Source organism: Oncorhynchus gorbuscha, linkage group LG08 (assembly GCF_021184085.1).
Source record: "Oncorhynchus gorbuscha isolate QuinsamMale2020 ecotype Even-year linkage group LG08, OgorEven_v1.0, whole genome shotgun sequence".
Lineage (NCBI taxonomy): Eukaryota > Metazoa > Chordata > Actinopteri > Salmoniformes > Salmonidae > Oncorhynchus > Oncorhynchus gorbuscha.
The window spans coordinates 68,813,931-68,840,646 of NC_060180.1; the positions used below are offsets into that span (position 1 = coordinate 68,813,931).

The following is a 26,716-nucleotide window of genomic DNA, read 5'->3' on the forward strand; positions in this document are numbered from 1 at the left end:
TTGGCAGTGGGTCAGTCATTGTGTGGGGTGGCATTTCTTTGGGGGGCCGCACAGCCCTCCATGTGCTCGCCAGAGGTAGCCTGACTGCCATTAGGTACCGAGATGAGATCCTCAGACCCCTTGTGAGACCATATGCTGGTGCGGTTGGCCCTGGGTTCCTCCTATTGCAAGACAATGCTAGACCTCATGTGGCTGGAGTGAGTCAGCAGTTCCTGCAAGAGGAAGGCATTGACGCTATGGACTGGCCCGCCCGTTCCCCAGACCTGAATCCAATTGAGCACATCTGGGACATCATGTCTCACTCCATCCTCCATCTGTTGCACCACAGACTGTCCAGGAGTTGGCGGATGCTTTAGTCCAGGTCTGGGAGGAGATCCCTCAGGAGACTATCCGCCACCTCCTCAGGAGCATGCCCAGGCGTTATAGGGAGGTCATACAGGCACGTGGAGGCCACACACACTACTAAGCCTCATTTTGACTTGTTTTAAGGACATTACCTCAAAGTTGGATCAGCCTGTAGTGAGGTTTTCCACTTTAATTTTGAGTGTGACTCCAAATCCAGACCTCCATGGGTTGATAAATTTGATTTCCATTGATAATTTTTGTGTGATTTTGTTGTTAGCATATTCAACTATGTAAAGAAAAAAGTATTTAATAAGAATGTTTCATTAATTCAGATCTCGGATGTGTTATTTTAGTGTTCCCTTTATTTTTTTGAGCAGTGTATTTTAAAAAGCAGCTTTTTTGTGTTGGAATGGTGTGGGTGTACTTCAACAACAGAATGGTGTGGGTGTACCTCAACAACAGAATGGTGTGGGTGTACCCCAACAACAGAATGGTGTGGGTGTACCCCAACAACAGAATGGTGTGGGTGTACTTCAACAACAGAATGGTGTGGGTGTACTTCAACAACAGAATGGTGTGGGTGTACCCCAACAACAGAATGCTGTGGGTGTACTTCAACAACAGAATGGTGTGGGTGTACCCCAACAACAGAATGGTGTGGGTGTCCCCAACAACAGAATGGTGTGGGTGTACGTCAACAACAGAATGCTGTGGGTGTACTTCAACAACAGAATGGTGTGGGTGTACTTCAACAACAGAATGGTGTGGGTGTACCCCAACAACAGAATGGTGTGGGTGTACCCCAACAACAGAATGGTGTGGGTGTACTTCAACAACAGAATGGTGTGGGTGTACTTCAACAACAGAATGGTGTGGGTGTACTTCAACAACAGAATGGTGTGGGTGTACTTCAACAACAGAATGGTGTGGGTGTACTTCAACAACATAATGGTGTGGGTGTACTTCAACAACAGAATGGTGTGGGTGTACTTCAACAACAGAATGGTGTGGGTGTACTTCAACAACAGAATGGTGTGGGTGTATACCGGCCCAGCTCAGACAATGAGACAGGATGCCATACATTGACAAGCATTTTCGAAAAACAGTCTGTTTGAGATACAACTTTGAGGTTTTTAAAAAGTGTTTTGAAGTGTTTTCTCTAATTGAATATGTATATATATGTATATATCCACATATATGATTACAAGACGAGACAACAACATTAGTTGGCTGTGACTAAACAGTACATAAACTTTTAAAAGTGATATTTTCAGCAGGCATAAGTTGCTTAAACGTGACAGAAAGGGTTAAACAATGACACTGATGTAACCAGGGTCCATGCTATATGCTATACACACGTGCATGTGGACACATCCACACAACTTCAAGGCCTTGCCAGGTGTGGTCCAGAGTGAAGCGCCTGTAACGGCGCTTGTTCACCACCTGCTTACGAAACAGTCTCGGGGAGATGTGGGGTGAAACGCTCGTCCTCTTATCCAATAGGGTATTCCCACGTGAGTCTATATTCTGTTCCAGCTCTGTTTTGGCCCCATGAGCCTCCATAGCCAGGGTCTTGGTTTTGAACAGAGTCCAGTTCACTCAGTACCAATGAGTGGAGCTCAAGCGTGAGGCTACAGGACACAACGCACCACTGAGGATACAGGACAAGACACACCAGAGAGGGTACAGCACACTACACAACAGAGGATACAGCACATTAAACAACAGAGAGGATAAAGGACACTACACACCAGAGAGGATACAGGACACTACACACCAGAGAGGATACAGCACACTACACACCAGAGAGGATACAGGACACTACACACCAGAGAGGATACAGGACACTACACACCAGAGAGGATACAGGACACTACACACCAGAGAGGATACAGGACACTACGCACCAGAGAGGATACAGCACACTACACACCAGAGAGGATACAGGACACTACGCACCAGAGAGGATACAGCACACTACACACCAGAGAGGATACAGGACATTACACACCAGAGAGGATACAGGACACTACACACCAGAGAGGATACAGGACACTACACACCAGAGAGGATACAGCACACTACACACCAGAGAGGATACGGGACACTACACACCAGAGAGGATACAGGACACGACACACCAGAGAGGATACAGGACACTACACACCAGAGAGGATACAGCACACTACATACCAGAGGATACAGCACACTACATAACAGAGGATACAGCACACTAAACAACAGAGAGGATACAGCACACTACACACCAGAGAGGATACAGGACACTACACACCAGAGAGGATACAGTACACTACACACCAGAGAGGATACAGGACAAGACACACCAGATAGGATACAGTACACTACACACCAGAGAGGATACAGCACACTACACACCAGAGGATACAGCACACTACACACCAGAGAGGATACAGGACACTACACACCAGAGAGGATACAGCACACTACACACCAGAGAGGATACAGGACACTACACACCAGAGAGGATACAGGACACTACACACCAGAGAGGATACAGGACACTACACACCAGAGAGGATACAGGACACTACACACCAGAGAGGATACGGGACACAACGCAACAGAGAGGATACAGGACACTACACACCAGAGAGGATACAGGACACTACACACCAGAGAGGATACGGGACACAACGCAACAGAGAGGATACAGGACACTACACACCAGAGAGGATACAGGACACTACACACCAGAGAGGATACAGGACACTACACACCAGAGAGGATACAGGACACTACACACCAGAGAGGATACAGGACACTACACACCAGAGAGGATACAGGACACTACACACCAGAGAGGATACGGGACACAACGCAACAGAGAGGATACAGGACACTACACACCAGAGAGGATACAGGACACTACACACCAGAGAGGATACAGGACACTACACACCAGAGAGGATACAGGACACTACACACCAGAGAGGATACGGGACACAACGCAACAGAGAGGATACAGGACACTACACACCAGAGAGGATACAGGACACTACACACCAGAGAGGATACAGGACACTACACACCAGAGAGGATACAGGACACTACACACCAGAGAGGATACAGGACACTACACACCAGAGAGGATACAGCACACTACATAACAAGAGGATACAGGACACTACACACCAGAGGATACAGCACACTACATAACAAGAGGATACAGGACACTACACACCAGAGAGGATACAGCACACTACACACCAGAGAGGATACAGGACACTACACACCAGAGGATACAGGACACTACACACCAGAGAGGATACAGCACACTACACACCAGAGAGGATACAGGACACTACACACCAGAGAGGATACAGCACACTACACACCAGAGAGGATACAGGACACTACATAACAAGAGGATACAGGACACTACACACCAGAGGATACAGGACACTACACACCAGAGAGGATACAGGACACTACACACCAGAGGATACAGGACACTACACACCAGAGGATACAGCACACTACACACCAGAGGATACAGGACACTACACACCAGAGAGGATACAGCACACTACACACCAGAGAGGATACAGGACACTACACACCAGAGGATACAGGACACTACACACCAGAGGATACAGGACACTACACACCAGAGAGGATACAGCACACTACATACCAGAGAGGATACAGCACACTACACACCAGAGAGGATACAGGACACTACACACCAGAGAGGATACAGGACACTACACACCAGAGAGGATACAGGACACTACACACCAGAGGATACAGGACACTACACACCAGAGGATACAGGACACTACACACCAGAGAGGATACAGCACACTACATACCAGAGAGGATACAGCACACTACACACCAGAGAGGATACAGGACACTACACACCAGAGGATACAGGACACTACACACCAGAGAGGATACAGCACACTACACACCAGAGAGGATACAGGACACTACACACCAGAGAGGATACAGGACACTACGCAACAGAGAGAACAAAACAAGGTTCTTCTGACAGCTCTAGTTGGCAGACCTGTTTGGCCAGCTCTTCTCTATTATTCTGTCAGGACTTCAAGGATTCGCCAGGGGGGACACTCTGTGCCTCTCCCGCCATCTTTTCCTTCACTCTTTCTCTCTCAAGTACTCTCTACCTACCTACTCTTTCTCTGGTTCACTTAAACAATCTCTACCCATTTTCCCTCTTCCATACAGTCCCATCTCTCTCTCTTTCCATTCAAGCCCAGAAAGTGAGTTTTTTAAGGTCAACCCTCTCTGTAGTACACAGTATTGAAAATCATACAATCAGTATTTTGAAATACCCCGGTATGCAGAACATCGCCCAAGACTAGAATTCAGCAGGCTCCACAAATGGCATTAGAGCCCTTTATCTCCACCCAGTGGTTGTTGGACGAAATTGCACTTTGCTGATACAATGTCTAGAACATATATATATATATATATATATTATTTATATAACCTTTATTTAACTCGGCAAGTCAGTTAATAACAAATTCTTATTTACAATGACGGCCTTTTCCCGGCCAAACCCTAACGATGCTGGGCCAATTGTGCGCCGCCCTATGGGACTCCCAATCACGGCCGGTTGTGATACAGCCTGGAATTAAACCAGGGTCTGTAGTGACGCCTCCAGCACTGAGATGCAGTGCCTTAGACTGCTGCGCCACTTGAGAGACATGCTGCTAGGATTCCACCAACACATATTATACCTTAGTATAGAGTAAGATTGGTTCACCAAAACATGAACATAGAATGCTCTAATACAGACAGGAGAAAACACTTTGGGTTTAACCTCAAGTAAGGAAGCACAACTTGGGTTCTCCAGGACTGCAGTGTCTGCTAGTTTCTGATCTAACCTGTCGGGGTCGGCGTGGATGATGTTGATTTGTGGCAGCGGGTGGAAGGGCAGGGTGGTGGGCCGGGCCATGGTGTCCCCCTCTGGCGTGCGGCTTAGATCCCTCTCCGCCTGTCGCCATGACAACGGGGGCAGCTGTAGCGTGCCCGAGTGACGCCTGCGGCCCCTGCAAAGGTCCACTCCAAGAGTGCTGCCGAACACTCCCGGGGTCTCATTGGTGTCCTGAAAGGCAAAGGTTGAGAGAATGCTAGTAGAACGTTGATAGAAGGTTATGGCTAATAGCAAGAGGCAGTAGACGTTGAAAGAAAGCTGATGTAGAACTTAGAGGGTTATAAGATGAGGGGTTGACAGAACTATGGTTATAGCGAAGACTAAAAGTTATGGGAAAGCTGACAGAATGTTGATACATAACGTTGATAGAAGATTATGTCTAAGGTTCAGTGGACATAGACAGAACTACAAAAAGGTTCAGTGGACATAGATGAGACTACAAAAAGGTTCAGTGGACATAGATGTAACTATAAAAAGGTTCCGTGGACATAGACAGAACTACAAAAAGGTTCAGTGGACATAGATGGAACTACAAAAAGGTTCAGTGGACATAGACAGAACTACAAAAAGGTTCAGTGGACATAGATGGAACTACAAAAAGGTTCAGTGGACATAGACAGAACTACAAAAAGGTTCAGTGGACATAGACAGAACTACAAAAAGGTTCAGTGGACATAGATGGAACTACAAAAAGGTTCAGTCGACATAGACAGAACTACAAAAAGGTTCAGTGGACATAGATGGAACTACAAAAAGGTTCAGTGGACATAGATGAGACTACAAAAAGGTTCAGTGGACATAGATGGAACTACAAAAAGGTTCAGTGGACATAGATGAGACTACAAAAAGGTTCAGTGGACATAGATGGAACTACAAAAAGGTTCAGTGGACATAGATGGAACTACAAAAAGGTTCAGTGGACATAGATGAGACTACAAAAAGGTTCAGTGGACATAGATGAGACTACAAAAAGGTTCAGTGGACATAGATGGAACTACAAAAAAGGCATTTAATGTCATTGCTTCAATATTATGTTACATAAGCATATACATATACATATACATATACTGCTTTGATAAACCCAAACCAGCCACTACGTTGACACATTGCAGAGGACATTCATTCAAGGGAATACATTGACTATTCCATTGGATGTCAAATCCTAATCTTTAGCCAGTTCCATGCACATAGCACTAGGGGGCAGTCTATGACCTACTGTGAGACTACAGTATTCTAAACTCCCAAGACATACAGGAAGTGTTGATATTTTTACAGATAATATATTCATACTGGTCATGTTGGGTACAGAGAGTACTGGATTTTAAATGTTTCCTTCAATGTTTTGAGGTCAGGTTCTCAAAAAAAATATAAAAAAATAATATCATTTTTCTTTCGAAAAATGTTTCTTAACACAATTACCTATTTCATTACAAAAGACAACACACGCACATTTATGTGATATTTATAAACAAAATAACAGTCTCAATTTGGTGGGGATTATTTTTCTTCTATTCAAAGATCATTCAAAACAGCAACACTGATTGAACTCGAAGGCAGTATTTATTATAGACGGTGGTGTGTGTGTGATGAGGGGGTTGATGGATGCAGTACGTGTGTGTGCAGGTACGTGCACCAGTGGAGGCTGCTGAGGGGAGGACGGCTCATAATGATGGCTGGAACAGAGCGAATGGAATGGCATCAAACACATAGAAGCAGTTGTGTTTTATATATTTGATACCATTCCACTAATTCAGCTCCAGCCATGACAACGAGCACGTCCTCCCCAATGAAGGTACCTCCAGCCTCCTGTGCTGTGCACGTGTGTGTCTGTTTCCATGTTATGCCGTCAGATAGGTCGTCTGGTGCATTTCTCTGTAATGGTGGGCAGTAAACAAAGGTGGTTTAAGCTGGCGGCTCCTGACAGAGTGGGGTTATACATCACCCTCTGTTATATATTCACTTCGTCCAAGTGGAACTGAAGCAAGGATACGGCCAAATAAACAAAGGAGAGGGATCGAGTGAGAGATAGGTGTGGCGGTGTTTGGGGAGAATGAGGGGGGTGATGAAGAGAGAGTGTGTGTGTTTGAATGCCCACGTGCCCTGCATGCAAGATGTATTACGTATGCAGTGCATGTCTGTAGAGAGAGAGAATAAAGAAGAGAGAAAGAGAGAATAAATGATAGAGATAATGAATAATAGAGATAAGAGAGAGAGAAAATGAATGAGAGAGAGAGAGAGAGAGAGAGAGAGAGAGATAATGAGAAAGACGAGAAATAGAGAATAAATTATAGAGATAATGAATAATAGAGATAGGAGAGAGAGAAAATGAATGAGAGAGAGAGAGAGATAATGAGAAAGACGAGAAATAGAGAATAAATGATAGAGATAATGAATAATAGAGATAAGAGAGAGAGAAAATGAATGAGAGAGAGAATGAGAAAGATGAGAAAGAGAGAATAAATTATAGAGAATGAATAATAGAGATAAGAGAGAGAAAATTAATGAGAGAGAGAGATAATGAGAAAGACAGGAAAGAGAGAATAAATGATAGAGATAATGAATAATAGAGATAAGAGAGAGAGAAAATGAACGAGAGAGAGAGAGAGATAATGAATAATAAAAAGAGAGACTGAACAAGTAGCAGAAATAAATAATAACCATGAAAAGCTGTTTCCCTCCTGTCAGCAGGATGCTTTCCAAACCAAGCCAATCTCAGCACTGCTTCACATCCCATTGTAAATGGAAGAAGAAACAGCAGAGCCAACCTGCTATCTGTGTTCACACATTACTGAGAAAACAATTATACATGACATACAGTACATACAGAAAATATTCAGACCCCTTGACTTTTTACACATTTTGTTAAGGACTCTCAGATCATGAGAAACAACATTCTCTGGTCTTATGAAACCAAGATTGAACTCTTTGGCCTGAACGCCAAGCGTCACGTCTGGAGGAAACCAAGCACGCACCTTATTCTAAAATGTATTAAATCGTTTTTTTCTGCTCATCAATATACACACAATACCCCATAATGACATCACAATACCCCATAATGACATCACAATACCCCATAATGACATCACAATACCCCATAATGACAAAGCAAAAGAGGTTTTTAGAAATGTTTGCAAATGTATTAAAATAAAACACTTAAATATTACATTTACATAAGTATTCAGACCCTTTACTCAGTACTTTGTTGAAGCACCGATTACACCCTCAAGTCTTCTTGGGTATGATGCTACAAGCTTTGCACACCTGTATTTGGGGAGTTTCTCCCATTGCAGATCCTCTCAAGCTCAGTCAGGTTGAATGGGGAGCGTTGCTGCACAGCTATTTTCTAGTCTCTCCAGAGATGTTGGATCAGGTTCAAGTCCGGCCTCTGGCTATACCACTCAAGGACATTCAGAGATGTTGGATCAGGTTCAAGTCCAGGCTCTGGCTGGGCCACTCAAGGACATTCAGAGATGTTGGATCAGGTTCAAGTCCAGGCTCTGGCTGGGCCACTCAAGGACATTCAGAGATGTTGGATCAGGTTCAAGTCCGGCCTCTGGCTGGGCCACTCAAGGACATTCAGAGATGTTGGATCAGGTTCAAGTCCGGCCTCTGGCTGGGCCACTCAAGGACATTCAGAGATGTTGGATCAGGTTCAAGTCCAGGCTCTGGCTGGGCCACTCAAGGACATTCAGAGATGTTGGATCAGGTTCAAGTCTGGCCTCTGGCTGGGCCACTCAAGGACATTCAGAGATTTGTGCCGATGCCACTCCTGCATTGGCTTGGCTGTGTGCTTAGAGTCGTTGTCCTGTTGGAAGGTGAACCTTTGTCCCAGTCTGAGATCCTGAGCGCTCTGGAGCAGGTCTTCATCAAGGGTCTCTCTGTACTTTGCTCCGTTCATCTTTCTTCGATATTGACTAGTCTCCCAGTCCCTTCAGCTAAAAAACATCCCCACAGCATAAAGCTGCCGCTACGATGCGTCACTGTCGGGGTGATATTGGCCAGGTGATAAGCAGTGCCAGGTGTCCTCCAGACGTGACGCTTGGCGTTCAGGCCAAAGAGTTCAATCTTGGTTTCATCAGACCAGAGAATGTTGTTTCTCATGATCTGAGAGTCCTTTAGATGCCTTTTGGCAAACTCCAAGCAGGCTGTCTTGTGCCTTTGACTGAGAAGTGGCTTCCATCTAGCCACTCTACCATAAAGGCCTGATTGGTGGAGTGCTGTAGAGATGGTTGTCCTTCTGGAAGGTTCTCCCATCTCCACAGAGGAACTCTGGAGCTCTGTCAGAGTGACCATTGGGTTCTTGGTCACGTCCCTGACCAAGGCCCTTCTCCCCCGATTGGTCAGTTTGTCCCGGCGGCCAGCTCTAGCAGGTCTTGGTTGTTTCAAACATTATGGAGGCCACTATGTTCTTGGGGAACTGCAATGCTGCAGACATTTTTTGGTACCCTTCCCCAGATCTGTGTCTCGACACAATCCTGTCTCGGAGCTCTATGGACAATTCCTTCGACCTCACGGCTTGGTTTTTGCTCTGACATGCACTTTCAAATGTGGGACCTTATATCGACAGGTGTGTGTCTTTTCAAATCGTGTGCAATCAATTGAATTGACCACGGGTGGACTCCAACCAAGTTGTAGAAACATCAAGCATGATCAATGGAAATAGGATGCACCTGAGCTCAATTTCTCATAGCAAAAGGTCTAAATACTAATTGAAATAAGGTATTTTTATTTTAAATAAATTCGCAAACATGTCTAAAAACAGAGTAGCACAGACCACACTGCTCTGCCCTCAGGTCACCCCCTGTCAGAGTAGCACAGACCACACTGCTCAGCCCTCAGGTCACCCCCTGTCAGAGTAGCACAGACCACGTTGCTCAGCCCTCAGGGCACCTCAGAGGAATAACTTGGTCAGGAGTAATAAGCTGCAGAGGAGAGAAGTACAGGAGTACAGGATATACTATACTGCACTATGCATCAGTACAGGATGTACTATACTGCACTTTGCGTCAGTACAGGATGTACTATACTGCACTATGAGTCAGTAGAGGATATACTATACTGCACTATGAGTCAGTACAGGATATACTATACTGCACTATGCGTCAGTAGAGGATATACTATACTGCACTATGAGTCAGTAGAGGATGTACTATACTGCACTATGAGTCAGTAGAGGATGTACTATACTGCACTATGAGTCAGTAGAGGATATACTATACTGCACTATGCATCAGTAGAGGATATACTATACTGCACTATGAGTCAGTAGAGGATATACTATACTGCACTATGAGTCAGTACAGGATATACTATACTGCACTATGCATCAGTAGAGGATATACTATACTGCACTATGCATCAGTAGAGGATATACTATACTGCACTATGAGTCAGTAGAGGATGTACTATACTGCACTATGAGTCAGTAGAGGATGTACTATACTGCACTATGAGTCAGTAGAGGATGTACTATACTGCACTATGAGTCAGTAGAGGATGTACTATACTGCACTATGAGTCAGTAGAGGATGTACTATACTGCACTATGAGTCAGTAGAGGATGTACTATACTGCACTATGAGTCAGTAGAGGATGTACTATACTGCACTATGAGTCAGTAGAGGATGTACTATACTGCACTATGAGTCAGTAGAGGATGTACTATACTGCACTATGAGTATACTGCACTATGAGTCAGTAGAGGATGTACTATACTGCACTATGAGTCAGTAGAGGATATACTATACTGCACTATGAGTCAGTACAGGATATACTATACTGCACTATGAGTCAGTACAGGATGTACTATACTGCACTATGAGTCAGTACAGGATATACTATACTGCACTATGCGTCAGTAGAGGATATACTATACTGCACTATGAGTCAGTAGAGGATATACTATACTGCACTATGAGTCAGTACAGGATATACTATACTGCACTATGCGTCAGTAGAGGATATACTATACTGCACTATGAGTCAGTAGAGGATATACTATACTGCACTATGAGTCAGTACAGGATATACTATACTGCACTATGCATCAGTAGAGGATATACTATACTGCACTATGCATCAGTAGAGGATATACTATACTGCACATTGCGTCAGTACAGGATGTACTATACTGCACTATGCATCAGTAGAGGATATACTATACTGCACTATGCGTCAGTAGAGGATATACTATACTGCACTTTGCGTCAGTACAGGATGTACTATACTGCACTATGCATCAGTAGAGGATATACTATACTGCACTATGCGTCAGTAGAGGATATACTATACTGCACTTTGCGTCAGTACAGGATGTACTATACTGCACTATGCGTCAGTAGAGGATGTACTATACTGCACTATGCATCAGTGGGAAGTAGGGTGAAGATGCACCAAGACAATGGCATCAGTTTCCACCATCTTATGGTTAAGGACTACCGATTTAGGGAGGATAAATTGATCATGGATCTGTCGCTACAGTGGGTACATTTACCACTATTGTAGCCTATCATGTATTCTATCATTAGGGTTTTATCATACTGGCTGGTGCATTTTGCCCTGGTGCCATAAGACTGTAGTTCCCTCTCTGTTCCTCTCTCCAACACCTCCTGCTGAGATCACAAGAATAATAGCAGTCCACAACTCTCTGACCCAGTGAAGACGCATTGGGGAGAGCAAGATGGCAAAAATGGCAGAGTTAGAGAAAGACAGAGAGAACACATTGATTTAGCAAGACCAACAAACACAGGGGAAAGACAGAGAGACAAACAAACACAGGGGAAAGATAGAGACCAACACACACAGGGGAAAGAGAGAGACCAGCAAACACAGGGGAAAGATAGAGACCAACACACACAGGGGAAAGATAGAGACCAATAAACACAGGGGAAAGATAGAGACCAACACACACAGGGGAAAGAGAGAGACCAGCAAACACAGGGGAAAGATAGAGACCAGCAAACACAGGGGAAAGATAGAGACCAATAAACACAGGGGAAAGATAGAGACCAACAAACACAGGGGAAAGAGAGAGACCAGCAAACACAGGGGAAAGATAGAGACCAATAAACACAGGGGAAAGATAGAGACCAACAGGGGAAAGACAGAGAAATATAGGGGAAACAGGGGAAAGATAGAGACCAACAAACACAGGGGAAAGATAGAGACCAACAAACACAGGGGAAAGATAGAGACCAATAAACACAGGGGAAAGATAGAGACCAACAGGGGAAAGACAGAGAAAATATAGGGGAAACAGGGGAAAGATAGAGACCAACAAACACAGGGGAAAGATAGAGACCAACAAACACAGGAGAAAGATAGAGACCAACAAACACAGGGGAAATAGAGAGACCAACACACACAGGGGAAAGAGAGAGACCAGCAAACACAGGGGAAAGATAGAGACCAATAAACACAGGGGAAAGATAGAGACCAACAGGGGAAAGACAGAGAAAATATAGGGGAAACAGGGGAAAGATAGAGACCAACAAACACAGGGGAAAGATAGAGACCAACAGGGGAAAGACAGAGAAAATATAGGGGAAACAGGGGAAAGATAGAGACCAACAAACACAGGGGAAAGATAGAGACCAACAAACACAGGGGAAAGATAGAGACCAACACACACAGGGGAAAGAGAGAGACCAACAAACACAGGGGAAAGATAGAGACCAACACACACAGGGGAAAGAGAGAGACCAACAAACACAGGGGAAAGATAGAGACCAATAAACACAGGGGAAAGATAGAGACCAACAGGGGAAAGACAGAGAAAATATAGGGGAAACAGGGGAAAGATAGAGACCAACAAACACAGGGGAAAGAGAGAGACCAGCAAACACAGGGGAAAGACAGAGAAAATATAGGGGAAACGGGGGAAAGATAGAGACCAACAAACACAGGGGAAAGACAGAGAAAATATAGGGGAAACAGGGGAAAGATAGAGACCAATAAACACAGGGGAAAGATAGAGACCAATAAACACATGGGAAAGATAGAGACCAACAAACACAGGGGAAAGATAGAGACCAATAAACACAGGGGAAAGATAGAGACCAACAGGGGAAAGACAGAGAAAATATAGGGGAAACAGGGGAAAGATAGAGACCAACAAACACAGGGGAAAGAGAGAGACCAACAAACACAGGGGAAAGACAGAGAAAATATAGGGGAAACAGGGGAAAGATAGAGACCAACAAACACAGGGGAAAGATAGAGACCAACAAACACAGGGGAAAGATAGAGACCAACACACACAGGGGAAAGATAGAGACCAACAAACACAGGGGAAAGATAGAGAGACCAACAGGGGAAAGATAGAGACCAACAGGGGAAAGACAGACAAAATATAGGGGAAACAGGGGAAAGATAGAGACCAATAAACACAGGGGAAAGATAGAGACCAACAAACACAGGGGAAAGATAGAGACCAACAGGGGAAAGACATAAAATATAGGGGAAACAGGGGAAAGATAGAGACCAACAAACACAGGGGAAAGAGAGAGACCAACAAACACAGGGGAAAGATAGAGACCAATAAACACAGGGGAAAGATAGAGACCAACAGGGGAAAGACAGACAAAATATAGGGGAAACAGGGGAAAGATAGAGACCAACAAACACAGGGGAAAGATAGAGACCAACAAACACAGGGGGAAGATAGAGACCAACAGGGGAAAGACAGAGACCAACAGGGGAAAGACAGAGAGACCAACAAACACAGGGGAAAGATAGAGACCAACAAACACAGGGGAAAGAGAGAGACCAACAAACACAGGGGAAAGATAGAGACCAGCAAACACAGGGGAAAGATAGAGACCAGCAAACACAGGGGAAAGATAGAGACCAACAAACACAGGGGAAAGATAGAGACCAGCAAACACAGGGGAAAGAGAGAGACCAACAAACACAGGGGAAAGATAGAGACCAGCAAACACAGGGGAAAGATAGAGACCAACAAACACAGGGGAAAGAGAGAGACCAACAAACACAGGGGAAAGATAGAGATGAACACACAAGAAATAGATTAGGAAGAGAAGACAGGCAAAGAAGGAAGTTAAAAGGAGAGGCAGAAAGAGGGAGGGAGGAGTAGAGGCTGAAGGAGGGAAGGAGGGAGGGCGCGAGAGAGCGGACAGAGGACGAACTGTCACCCCACCTGCTCTGCAGTCAGTCCCTGCAGTAATTGACTGACAGTAAACACAGCAGCGCTGAGTCCTCTGGTATTTCTAGGAAATGTCATTTGTCTGATCTATCCATGTTGTCTGCAGTGGGAGAGTGGCAATACAAACTGACAACCCGCAAATCACAGCCTGACCCTGAGATGGGCCTTTTCCATTACGTTTCACCGCCCTAAAAACAGGATATTTCAATGGCAAAATGTCAATACATTACAATGTATTTATTGGCGTGAAAGGCTTTTTCCTATCGTGTTCCACTTGTGTCACAAAAGAGGCATAAGATATTTGAGTAGAAACATGTCAATATGTTATAGTTGCGTCAGTAATGGTGTGTTTTACCGTTCTGTGTATTTGTCATGTATTGAGCAGGCGTTTCTAGGATCCAGACGTGTGTCATTCTAATCCGTGATCGATAAAGCTGTTGTCACTTTGAATTGGACAAAGGAAAGGAAAAAAGACATCTCTTAACCCTGCATTGGGTTATAAAAGACCTCTCTATCCTTCCTGTTTGGCCCTGTCCGGGGGTGTCCTCGGATGGGGCCACAGTGTCTCCTGTCCCCTCCTGTCTCAGCCTCCAGTATTTATGCTGCAGTAGTTTGTGTGGGGGGGCTAGGGTCAGTTTGTTATATCTGGAGTACTTCTCCTGTCCTATTCGGTGTCCTGTGTGAATCTAAGTGTGCGTTCTCTAATTCTCTCCTTCTTTCTTTCTCTCTCTCGGAGGACCTGAGCCCTAGGACCATGCCCCAGGACTACCTGACATGATGACTCCTTGCTGTCCCCAGTCCACCTGGCCATGCTGCTGCTCCAGTTTCAACTGTTCTGCCTTACTATTATTCGACCATGCTGGTCATTTATGAACATTTGAACATCTTGGCCATGTTCTGTTATAATCTCCACCCGGCACAGTCAGAAGAGGACTGGCCACCCCACATATGCTCTCTCTAATTCTCTCTTTCTTTCTCTCTCTCGGAGGACCTGAGCCCTAGGACCGTGCCCCAGTACTACCTGACATGATGACTCCTTGCTGTCCCCGGTCCACCTGACTGTGCTGCTGCTCCAGTTTCAACTGTTCTGCCTTGTTATTATTCGACCATGCTGGTCATTTATGAACATTTTAACATCTTGGCCATGTTCTGTTATAATCTCCACCCCACATAGCCTGGTTCCTCTCTAGGTTTCTTCCTAGGTTTTGGTCTTTCTAGGGAGTTTTTCCTAGCCACCGTGCTTCTACACCTGCATTGCTTGCTGTTTGGGGTTTTAGACTGGGTTTCTGTACAGCACTTTGAGATATCAGCTGATGTACGAAGGGCTATATAAATAAATTTGATTGATTGAACTCTCTTTCCCTGCATTGGGTTATAACAGACCTCTCTTTCCCTGCATTGGGTTTAAACAGACCTCTCTTTCCCTGCATTGGGTTTAAACAGACCTCTCTTTCCCTGCATTGGGTTTAAACAGACCTCTCTTTCCCTGAATTGGGTTTAAACAGACCTCTCTTTCCCTGCATTGGGTTATAAAAGACCTCTCTTTCCCTGCATTGGGTTTAAACAGACCTCTCTTTCCCTGCATTGGGTTTAAACAGACCTCTCTTTCCCTGCATTGGGTTTAAACAGACCTCTCTTTCCCTGCATTGGGTTTAAACAGACCTCTCTTTCCCTGCATTGGGTTTAAACAGACCTCTCTTTCCCTGCATTGGGTTACAAGGTTAATTTTAGATATGGGAAGTTAATGACTCTTTCTGTACTGAGTTTCATCTTCTTCCAGGATGCCGAGGACCTGCTTTCCCGCACCCTGTGGTTCCACATCGGTGGAGGGTCTTGTGAGTGTCCTCCATCCCATCAAGCGGTCCTCCCGCATTGTTGGCCCTTTGTTTTGGGACGTAGATGTGGACATCCGCCAGGCTCTGGAGAGGGAACCCGCTCCTGCCATCTGCCCACCAGAGTGCATCTATGTCCCCACGGGGGTGAGAGATCAGATGTTGACCTGGGCACACACATTCCTCACCGCTGGTCAACCAATCCCTCTCCGATAAATCCTGGTGGCCTACCTTGCCGCAGGACGTTGCCCACTATGTCAACTCATGTTCGGTATGTACTCAATCCAAATTTCCCCGGCATGCTCCAGCAGGTAAACTACTTCCAGTGTCTCAGCGGACTTGGTCACATCTGTCCATAAGCTTTGTAACAGATCTCCCACTTTCTGATGGTTTTACCACTATTCTGGTTGACAGATTCTCCAAATCCTGCCGTTTTATCCCTCTCTCTGGTCTACTTACCACTCCAGGTCGCTGAGGCACTATTCCATTAGGTCTTCCTGGCACTAGGGCCTTCCAGAGGACATCGTTTCAGACCGTGGACCCCAATTCGTGGGTCTGGAATGCCTTTATGGAGAAGCTAGGGGCCACGGCCAGCCTCACATTTGGGTACCGGCCTCTGTCTAACGGGCAGGTGGAGAGGACCAACCAGAAGCTGGACCAACCTCCGTCATCAGGCAGTGTTGGTTCTGTTTTCATGTTCAGACACTGCTCTTGTTTTGTAACACACCATGTTCGTTATTATTAAACTCACCATCTGCACCTGCTTCCTAATTCCCTTCGTCTTCGTCACAACATCAAAATGGTCACGTTTTTATAAGGGGATGATCAAAGTTTTCAAATCGGTCAGAAAAAGCACCTGTTAGAAATCAGCTTAAAGTCAGAAGTACGAGGGATATATGCATACAGCTCTGGAAAAATAAAAGTCCGCTGCAAAATGAGTGGTCTTTTCAGTTTCTCTGGTTGTACTGTTTATAGGTATGTGTGTTTGGGTAAAATGAACATTGGTTTTCTATAAACTACTGACAACATTTCTTCCAAATAAAAATATTCAGAGCTTTTCTTTGCAGAAAATGAAAACTGGTGGAAAGAAAGAGGCGGTGTTGTCAGAATAATGCAAAGAAAACAAGTAAACAACACAATACTAATGTTTTAACTTAGGAAGAGTTCAAAAATCAATATGGTGGAATAACCCTCCAGGGCTGGCCATGACAGGGTCTTGATATGGTGGTCATCCATCTACACCTTCATTGACCTGGCTGTGTGGCTTGGAGCATTGTCCTGCTGGAAAAACCAATCCTCCGAGTTGGGGAACATTGTCCTGCTGGAAAAACCAATCCTCCGAGTTGGGGAGCATTGTCCTGCTGGAAAAACCAATCCTCCGAGTTGGGGAACATTGTCCTGCTGGAAAAACCAATCCTCCGAGTTGGGGAACATTGTCAGAGCAGAAGGAAGGAGGTTTTCTTCCTTGTGACTTGATTCAAGCGTCCTTCGCAGAGACAAATCTGCCCCCATTCCAGCCTTGCTGAAGAACCCCCAAATCATCACCGATCCTCCTCCAGATTTCACAGTGGATGCGAGACACTGTGGCTTGTAGGCCTCTCCAGGTGTTCTAAACCTTTTGACTGGTAGTGTAGAAAGGTGTGTCCCTTTCCTAATCATGTCCAACAAATGAATTTACCTCAGGTGGACTCTAAGTTGTAGAAAAATCAAGGATGTTCAAAGGAAACAGGATGCACCTGAGCTCAATTTCAAGTCTCATAGCAAAGCTTCTGAATACTTATGTTATTCAGTTAATTTTAACGTGATACATTTTCACATTTCTAAAAACCTGTTTTCGCTTTGTCAATAATGGGGTATTGTGTGTAGATTGATTGGGATTTTTAAATGTTTTATCCATTTTAGAATAAGGCTGTAACGTAACAACATTTTGAAAAGGTCAAGGGGTCTGAACACACCGTATATAATGAAATCGGCCATGAAAGACCAAGAAAACCAACGACTTAAGTTAAAGATTCAAATCACTTGAGTTTGAATGGGGGTAGAAAATGGAGCCGCGTTCAACGGTGACAGTGAAGACAACAAGGCCAAGGGTCGAACAAAGCCCAAGAGACACAAACCCCTAGCCACAGTACAGAGCGTGGCGTGCACGGAAACACTCAGACTGGATCAGAAAGGATGAGTCGTGGGTTACTACCAAGGAAAGGTTACTACCAAGGAAAGGTTACTACCAAGGAAAGGTTACTACCAAGGAAAGGTTACTACCAAGGAAAGGTTACTACCAAGGAAAGGTTACTACCAAGGAAAGGTTACTACCAAGGAAAGGTTACTACCAAGGAAAGGTTACTACCAAGGAAAGGTTACTACCAAGGCACCTAGAGGTTTTAACGTATACATTTGAAAACACAATAAGGCAGTAAACACCATTCTGTAGTCCTACAGTCTGTTTTATCACCAACTGTTTGTGTTTCTGTGGCACAATGTATCCACACACTCCATTTACATTTACCGTTAAAGTCAACATAAACAGGACAAAGCACCAGTATATAAGTACCTTCATAATAATAGAAAGTCTTCATAATAATAACCAGAGTTGATATGTAAATATGACGTGCAGTAGGATATTCAGGATATGAAAAACACTAGTGGTCCTTCTGTAGCTCAGTTGGTAGAGCATGGCGCTTGTAACGCCAGGGTAGTGGGTTCGATTCCTGGGACCACCCATACGTAGAATGTATGCACACATAAGTCGCTTTGGATAAAAGCGTCTGCTAAATGGCATATATATATATATAACACTAGTAGCCTGCAGCACACTGAGAATCAATGACGTGTGGTATAATCTTCAGGATATGAAAAACATATCATTTTCAACATGGTTCTATTACCTTGGTTTCTTTGTTTCACTCGGGTTCTATTTGACTCAGGCATGTGTCCTTGTGAATGAGTACACCTGGAGGTGTGTTTTGGGTCATGGTCCTGTTGATGAACAAACTAGATGGGATGGTGTATCACTGCAGAATGCTGTGGTAGCCATGCTGGTTAAGTGTGCCTTGAATTGTAAATAAATCCCTGACAGTGTCACCAGCAAAGCACCATCACACCTCCTCCTCTATGCTTCACGGTGGGAACCAAAAATACAACAAAGACACGGAGGTTGGAACTCAAATTTGAACACCAGACCAAAAGGACAGATTTACACCGGTTTAATGTCCATTTCTCGTGTTTCCTGGCCCAAGCAAGTCTCTTATTATTATCTGTGTCCTTTAGTAATGGTTTCTTTGCAGCATTTCGACCATGAAGGCCTGTTTCACTCAGTCTCCTCTAAACATTTGATGTTGAGATGTGTCTGTTATTTGAACACTGTGAAGCATTTATTTGGGCTGCAATTTCTGAGGCTGGTAACTAATGAACTTATCCTCTGCAGCAGAGGTAACTCTGGGTCTTCCTTTCTTGTGGCGGTCCTCATGAGAGCCAGTTTCATCATAGCGCATGATGGGTTTTTGTGACTGCACTTGAAGAAACGTTAAAAGTTCTTGAAATTTTCCAGATTGGCAGACCTTCATGTCTTAAAGTAATGATGACGCCAAACTGCAATGCAGATGTAGAAGCACGATAGCTAGGAAAAACTCCAGAAAGGCCGGAAACCTAGGATGGGAAGAACCAGGCTCTGAGGGGTGATCAGTCCACTTCTGGCTGTGCCGGGTGGAGATAAGGCTGTGTGCAATATACAGACATGCAGATCTGCTAGATGTGAATTCACAAAAGCAGAAAAATGTTTTCTGCGGCTTATGCCAACTTTTGTTTTGTTGAAGTGCAAACACAAGACAATCAACTTCCAAGGTGCCAATCAATCACCCAAGGACATAGAAAATGGTAGGAGGTACAGATCTACAAGAGACGGTGGCTGACGGTACCTTGGGTGTACCTGGGAGTTGCCTGATTCAAAGTGGTCTTTCTGGACACTGTCACACTCAATGAGCTGGCCTGCTGGCCTGATACACTGAGCTTTCATCCCTCTGAGGAGTGAGGACAAACAGATGGGCCCTTCTCTCTCTCAGCCTTTGCTCTCTCCTACCCCCCCTCCCTCTCCCCCTTCTCTCTCTCCCCTTTGCTCTCTCCTACCCCCTCCCTCTCCCCCTTCTCTCTCTCCCCTTTGCTCTCTCCCACCCCCCCTCCTTCTCCCCCTTCTCTCTCTCCCCTTTGCTCTCTCCCACCCCCTTCTCTCTCTCCCCTTTGCTCTCTCCCTCTCCCCCTTCTCTATCTCCCCTTTGCTCTCTCCCACCCCCTCCCTCTCCCCTTTCTCTCTCTCCCCTTTGCTCTCTCCCACCCCCCCTCTCTCCCCCTTCTCTCTCTCCCACCCCCCACCCCCTCCCTCTCCCCCTTCTCTCTCTCCCCTTTGCTCTCTCCCACCCCCTCCTTCTCCCCCTTCTCTCTCTCCCCTTTGCTCTCTCCCACCCCCTCCCTCTCCCCCTTCTCTCTCTCCCCCCTTTGCTCTCTCCCACCCCCCTCCCTCTCCCCCTTCTCTCTCTCCCCTTTGCTCTCTCCCACCCCCTCCCTCTCCCCCTTCTCTCTCTCCCCTTTGCTCTCTCCCACCCCCTCCCTCTCCCCCTTCTCTCTCTCCCCTTTGCTCTCTACCACCCCCTCCCTCTCCCCCTTCTCTCTCTCCACCCCCTCCCTCTCCCCCTTCTCTCTCTCCCACCCCCTCCCTCTCCCCCTTCTCTCTCTCCCCTTTGCTCTCTCCCACCCCCCTCCCTCTCCCCCTTCTCTCTCTCCCCTTTGCTCTCTCCCACCCCCCTCCCACCCCCTCCCTCTCCCCCTTCTCTCTCTCCCCTTTGCTCTCTCCCACCCCCCTCCCTCTCCCCCCTTCTCTCTCTCCCCTTTGCTCTCTCCCACCCCCCCTCCCTCTCCCCCTTCTCTCTCTCCCCTTTGCTCTCTCCCACCCCCCTCCCTCTCCCCCTTCTCTCTCTCCCCTTTGCTCTCTCCCACCCCCTCCCTCTCCCCCTTCTCTCTCTCCCCTTTGCTCTCTCCCACCCCCCCTCCCTCTCCCCCTTCTCTCTCTCCCACCCACCCCTCTCTCTCTCCCACCCCCCTCTCCCCCCTTCTCTCTCTCCCCTTCTCTCTCTCCCACCCCCCTCCCTCTCCCCCTTCTCTCTCTCCCACCCACCCACCCCTCTCTCTCTCCCACCCCCCCTCCCTCCCTCTCTCCCCCTTTTCTCTCTCCCACCCCCTACCTCTCTCCCACCCCCCTCCCTCTCTCCCACCCCTCCTCCCTCTCTCCCACCCCCCTACCTCTCTCCCACCCCTCCTCCCTCTCTCCCACCCCTCCTCCCTCTCTCCCACCCCCTCCCTCTCTGCAGTCTGCCCTGTCGGACACCCATCTGTTTCTGGACGGTCATCTGCTCATGACTCAGCACCTCCCTTCCTCCCAGACAGCACCTTCCTTTATTTCTGTTAGAGAGGAAGGATGAAGTAGCTGAGTAACACGTTAATACAGAACTACTTACTGAACCAAAATGTAAACGCAACACGGAACAATTTCAATGATTTTACTGAGTTACAGTTCATGTAAGTCGCTCTGGATAAGAGCGTCTGCTAAATGACTTAAATATAAATGTATATAAGGAAATCAGTCAATTGAAATAAATTCGGGGCGGCAGGGTAGCCTAGTGGCAGGTTCCAATCCCCGAGTTGACAAGGTACAAATCTGTCGTTCTGCTCCTGAACAGGCAGTTAACCCACTGTTCCTAGGCCGTCATTGAAAATAAGAATTTGTTCTTAACTGACTTGCCTGGTTAAATAAAGGTCAAATTAAATTAGGTCCTAATCTATGGATGTCACATGACTGTGAATTCAGATATGCATTTGTTTGTCACAGATTAAAAAGGTAGGCGCATATGTAACGGATGTGAAACGGCTAGCTTAGTTAGCGGTGGTGTGCGCTAAATAGCGTTTCAATCGGTGACGTCACTTGCTCTGAAACCTTGAAGTAGTAGTTCCCCTTGCTCTGCAAGGGCCGTGTGGAGCGATGGGTAACGATGCTTCGTGGGTGCCTGTTGTTGATGTGTGCAGAGGGTCCCTGGTTCGCGCGAGGGGACGGTCTAAAGTTATACTGTTACACATAGATCAAATGGTATAATCACCATTTGCCTCATGCAGCTCGCATAGAGTTGATTGTGGCATGTGGAATGTTGTCCAGAGCATCCCAAACATGCTCAATGGGTGTCATGGAAGAACTGGGACATTTTCAGCTTCCAGGAATTGTGTACAGATCCTTGCATCATGGGGCCAGGTATTATCATGCTGAAACTTGAGGTGATGGCGGTGGATGACTGGCACGAATATCGACCTCAGGATAATGTCACAATATCTATGTGCATTCAAATTGCCATCGATAAAACACAATTGTGTCTGTAGATAATCCCTGTCCATACCAAAACTGCACATTTTAGAGTGGCCCCCAGAAAAAAGGTGTAAAGATCACACTGTTTAATCAGCTTCTTGATATGCATTGGCAGCAGCTAATGGGGATCCCTAATAAATACTGTTTAATCAGCTTCTTGATATGCATTGGCAGCAGCTAATGGGGATCCCTAATAAATACTGTTTAATCAGCTTCTTGATATGCATTGTGAATTTGTTACGAAGTCCTTATTTACAGCTAAATTTGTTAGGGGATCCTTATTTATAAATACTGTTTAATTACAGCTTGAATTTGATATGCATTTACAGCGTATGAATTTGTTACGAAGTCCTTATTTACAGCTTATGAATTTGTTACGAAGTCCTTATTTACAGCTTATGAATTTGTTACGAAGTCCTTATTTACAGCTTATGAATTTGTTACGAAGTCCTTATTTACAGCTTATGAATTTGTTACGAAGTCCTTATTTACAGCGTATGAATTTGTTACGAAGTCCTTATTTACAGCTTATGAATTTGTTACGAAGTCCTTATTTACAGCTTATGAATTTGTTACGAAGTCCTTATTTACAGCGTATGAATTTGTTACGAAGTCCTTATTTACAGCTTATGAATTTGTTACGAAGTCCTTATTTACAGCTTATGAATTTGTTACGAAGTCCTTATTTACAGCTTATGAATTTGTTACGAAGTCCTTATTTACAGCTTATGAATTTGTTACGAAGTCCTTATTTACAGCTTATGAATTTGTTACGAAGTCCTTATTTACAGCTTATGAATTTGTTACGAAGTCCTTATTTACAGCTTATGAATTTGTTACGAAGTCCTTATTTACAGCTTATGAATTTGTTACGAAGTCCTTATTTACAGCTTATGAATTTGTTACGAAGTCCTTATTTACAGCTTATGAATTTGTTACGAAGTCCTTATTTACAGCTTATGAATTTGTTACCTTATTTACAGCTTATGAATTTGTCCTTATTTACAGCTTATGAATTTGTTACGAAGTCCTTATTTACAGCTTATGAATTTGTTACGAAGTCCTTATTTACAGCTTATGAATTTGTTACGAAGTCCTTATTTACAGCTCCTTATTTACAGATGAATTTGTTACGAAGTCCTTATTTACAGCTTATGAATTTGTTACGAAGTCCTTATTTACAGCTTATGAATTTGTTACGAAGTCCTTATTTACAGCTTATGAATTTGTTACGAAGTCCTTATTTACAGCGTATGAATTTGTTACGAAGTCCTTATTTACAGCTTATGAATTTGTTACGAAGTCCTTATTTACAGCTTATGAATTTGTTACCCTTATTTACAGCTTATGAATTTGTTACGAAGTCCTTATTTACAGCTTATGAATTTGTTACGAAGTCCTTATTTACAGCTTATGAATTTGTTACGAAGTCCTTATTTACAGCTTATGAATTTGTTAATTTACAGCTTATGAATTTGTTACCCTTATTTACAGCTTATGAATTTGTTACGAAGTCCTTATTTACAGCTTATGAATTTGTTACGAAGTCCTTATTTACAGCTTATGAATTTGTTACGAAGTCCTTATTTACAGCTTATGAATTTGTTACGAAGTCCTTATTTACAGCTTATGAATTTGTTACGAAGTCCTTATTTACAGCTTATGAATTTGTTACGAAGTCCTTATTTACAGCTTATGAATTTGTTACGAAGTCCTTATTTACAGCTTATGAATTTGTTACGAAGTCCTTATTTACAGCTTATGAATTTGTTACGAAGTCCTTATTTACAAGTTACCCTTATTTACAGCGTATGAATTTGTTACGATTTAGTCCTTATTTACAGCTTATGAATTTGTTACGAAGTCCTTATTTACAGCTTATGAATTTGTTACGAAGTCCTTATTTACAGCTTATGAATTTGTTACGAAGTCCTTATTTACAGTGCATGAATTTGTTACGAAGTCCTTATTTACAGTGCATGAATTTGTTACGAAGTCCTTATTTACAGCTTATGAATTTGTTACGAAGTCCTTATTTACAGTGCATGAATTTGTTACGAAGTCCTTATTTACAGTGCATGAATTTGTTACGAAGTCCTTATTTACAGCTTATGAATTTGTTACGAAGTCCTTATTTACAGCTTATGAATTTGTTACGAAGTCCTTATTTACAGCTTATGAATTTGTTACGTCCTTAGTCCTTATTTACAGTGCAGTTACGAAGTCCTTATTTACAGCATGAATTTGTTACGAAGTCCTTATTTACAGTGCATGAATTTGAATTTGTTTGTTACGAAGTCCTTATTTACAGTGCATGAATTTGTTACGAAGTCCTTATTTACAGTGCATGAATTTGTTACGAAGTCCTTATTTACAGTGCATGAATTTGTTACGAAGTCCTTATTTACAGTGCATGAATTTGTTACGAAGTCCTTATTTACAGTGCATGAATTTGTTACGAAGTCCTTATTTACAGCTTATGAATTTGTTACGAAGTCCTTATTTACAGCTTATGAATTTGTTACGAAGTCCTTATTTACAGCTTATGAATTTGTTACGAAGTCCTTATTTACAGCTTGCATGAATTTGTTACGAAGTCCTTATTTACAGCTTATGAATTTGTTACGAAGTCCTTATTTACAGCTTATGAATTTGTTACGAAGTCCTTATTTACAGTGCATGAATTTGTTACGAAGTCCTTATTTACAGCTTATGAATTACAGTGCATTCGGAAAGTATTCAGACCCCTTTACTTTTTTTAAACATTGTTACGTTACAGCCTTATTCTAAAATGTATTAAATAATTTTTTCCTCATCAATTTACACACAGTAACCCATAATGACATCACAATACCCCATAATGACATCACAATACCCCATAATGACATCACAATACCCCATAATGACAAAGCAAAAACAGGTTTTTAGAATGTTTTTGCAAATGTATTACAAATAAGAAACTGTATTTACATAAGTATTCAGACCCTTTCGTATGAGACTCGAAATTGAGCATCCTGTTTCCATTGATCATTCTTGAGGTGTTTCTACAATTTGATTAGAGTCCAACTGTGGTACATTCAATTACTTGGACATGATTTGGAAAGGCCCACACCTGTCTATATATGGTCCCACAGTTGACAGTGCATGTCAGAACAGAAACCAAGCCATGAGGTCAAAGGTATTGTCAGTAGAGCTCTGAGACAGGATTGTGTCGAGACACAGATCTGGGGAAGGGTACCAAAAAATGTCTGCAGCATTTAAGGTCCCCAAGCACACAGTGGCCTCCATCATTCGTAAATGGAAGCCTAGAGCTGGCTGCCCAGCCAAACTGAGCTATCTGGGGAAAAGGATCTTGGTCAGGGAGGTGACCAATAACTGGATGGTCACTCTGACAGAGCTCCAGAGTTACTCTGTGGAGATAGGAGAACCTTCCAAAAGGATAACCATCTCTCAAACACTCCACCAATCAGGCCTTTATGGTAGAGTGGCTAGACGGAAGCAACTCCTCAGTAACAGTCACATGAAAGCCCGCTTGGAGTTTGCCAAAAGACACCTAAAGACTCACAGACCATGAGAAACAAGTTTCTCTAGTCTGATGAAACCAAGATTGAACTCTTTGGCCTGAATGCCAAGCGTCACTTTTTGAGAAAACTTCCCTACGGTGATGCATGGTGATGGCAGCTGGGGATGCTTTTCAGAGGCAGGGACTAGGAGACAAGTCAGGAATCGGGTAACAGAGAAATCCTTGATGAAAACCTGCTCCAGAGCGCTCAGGACCTCAGACTGGGGTAAAGGTTCACCTTCCAACAGGACAACGACCCTAAGCACACAGCCAAGACAACACAGGAGTTGCTTCTGGACAAATCTCAATGTCCTTGAGTTTCCCAGCCAGAGCCTGGACTTGAACCCGATCAAACATCTCTGGAGAGACCAGAAAATAGCTGTGCAACGACGCTCCCCATTCAACCTGAAAGAGCTTGAGAGGATCTGCAGAGAAAAATGGGAGAAACTCACCAAAAATACAGGTGTGA

The 26,716-nt window shown here is 44.3% G+C and overlaps 1 protein-coding gene across 1 annotated transcript in view; it reads right to left on the minus strand.

Annotated features, from left to right (window-relative positions):
- The window catches only part of LOC124042111 (cAMP-specific 3',5'-cyclic phosphodiesterase 4B-like), a 135,201-nt gene that overhangs the window by 74,170 nt on the left and 34,315 nt on the right, over nucleotides 1-26,716 (minus strand). The window contains exon 3 of the mRNA XM_046360447.1: nucleotides 5,241-5,461. Coding sequence (XP_046216403.1) covers nucleotides 5,241-5,461 — 221 coding nt within the window. The remainder of the gene's footprint in view (nucleotides 1-5,240; nucleotides 5,462-26,716) is intronic.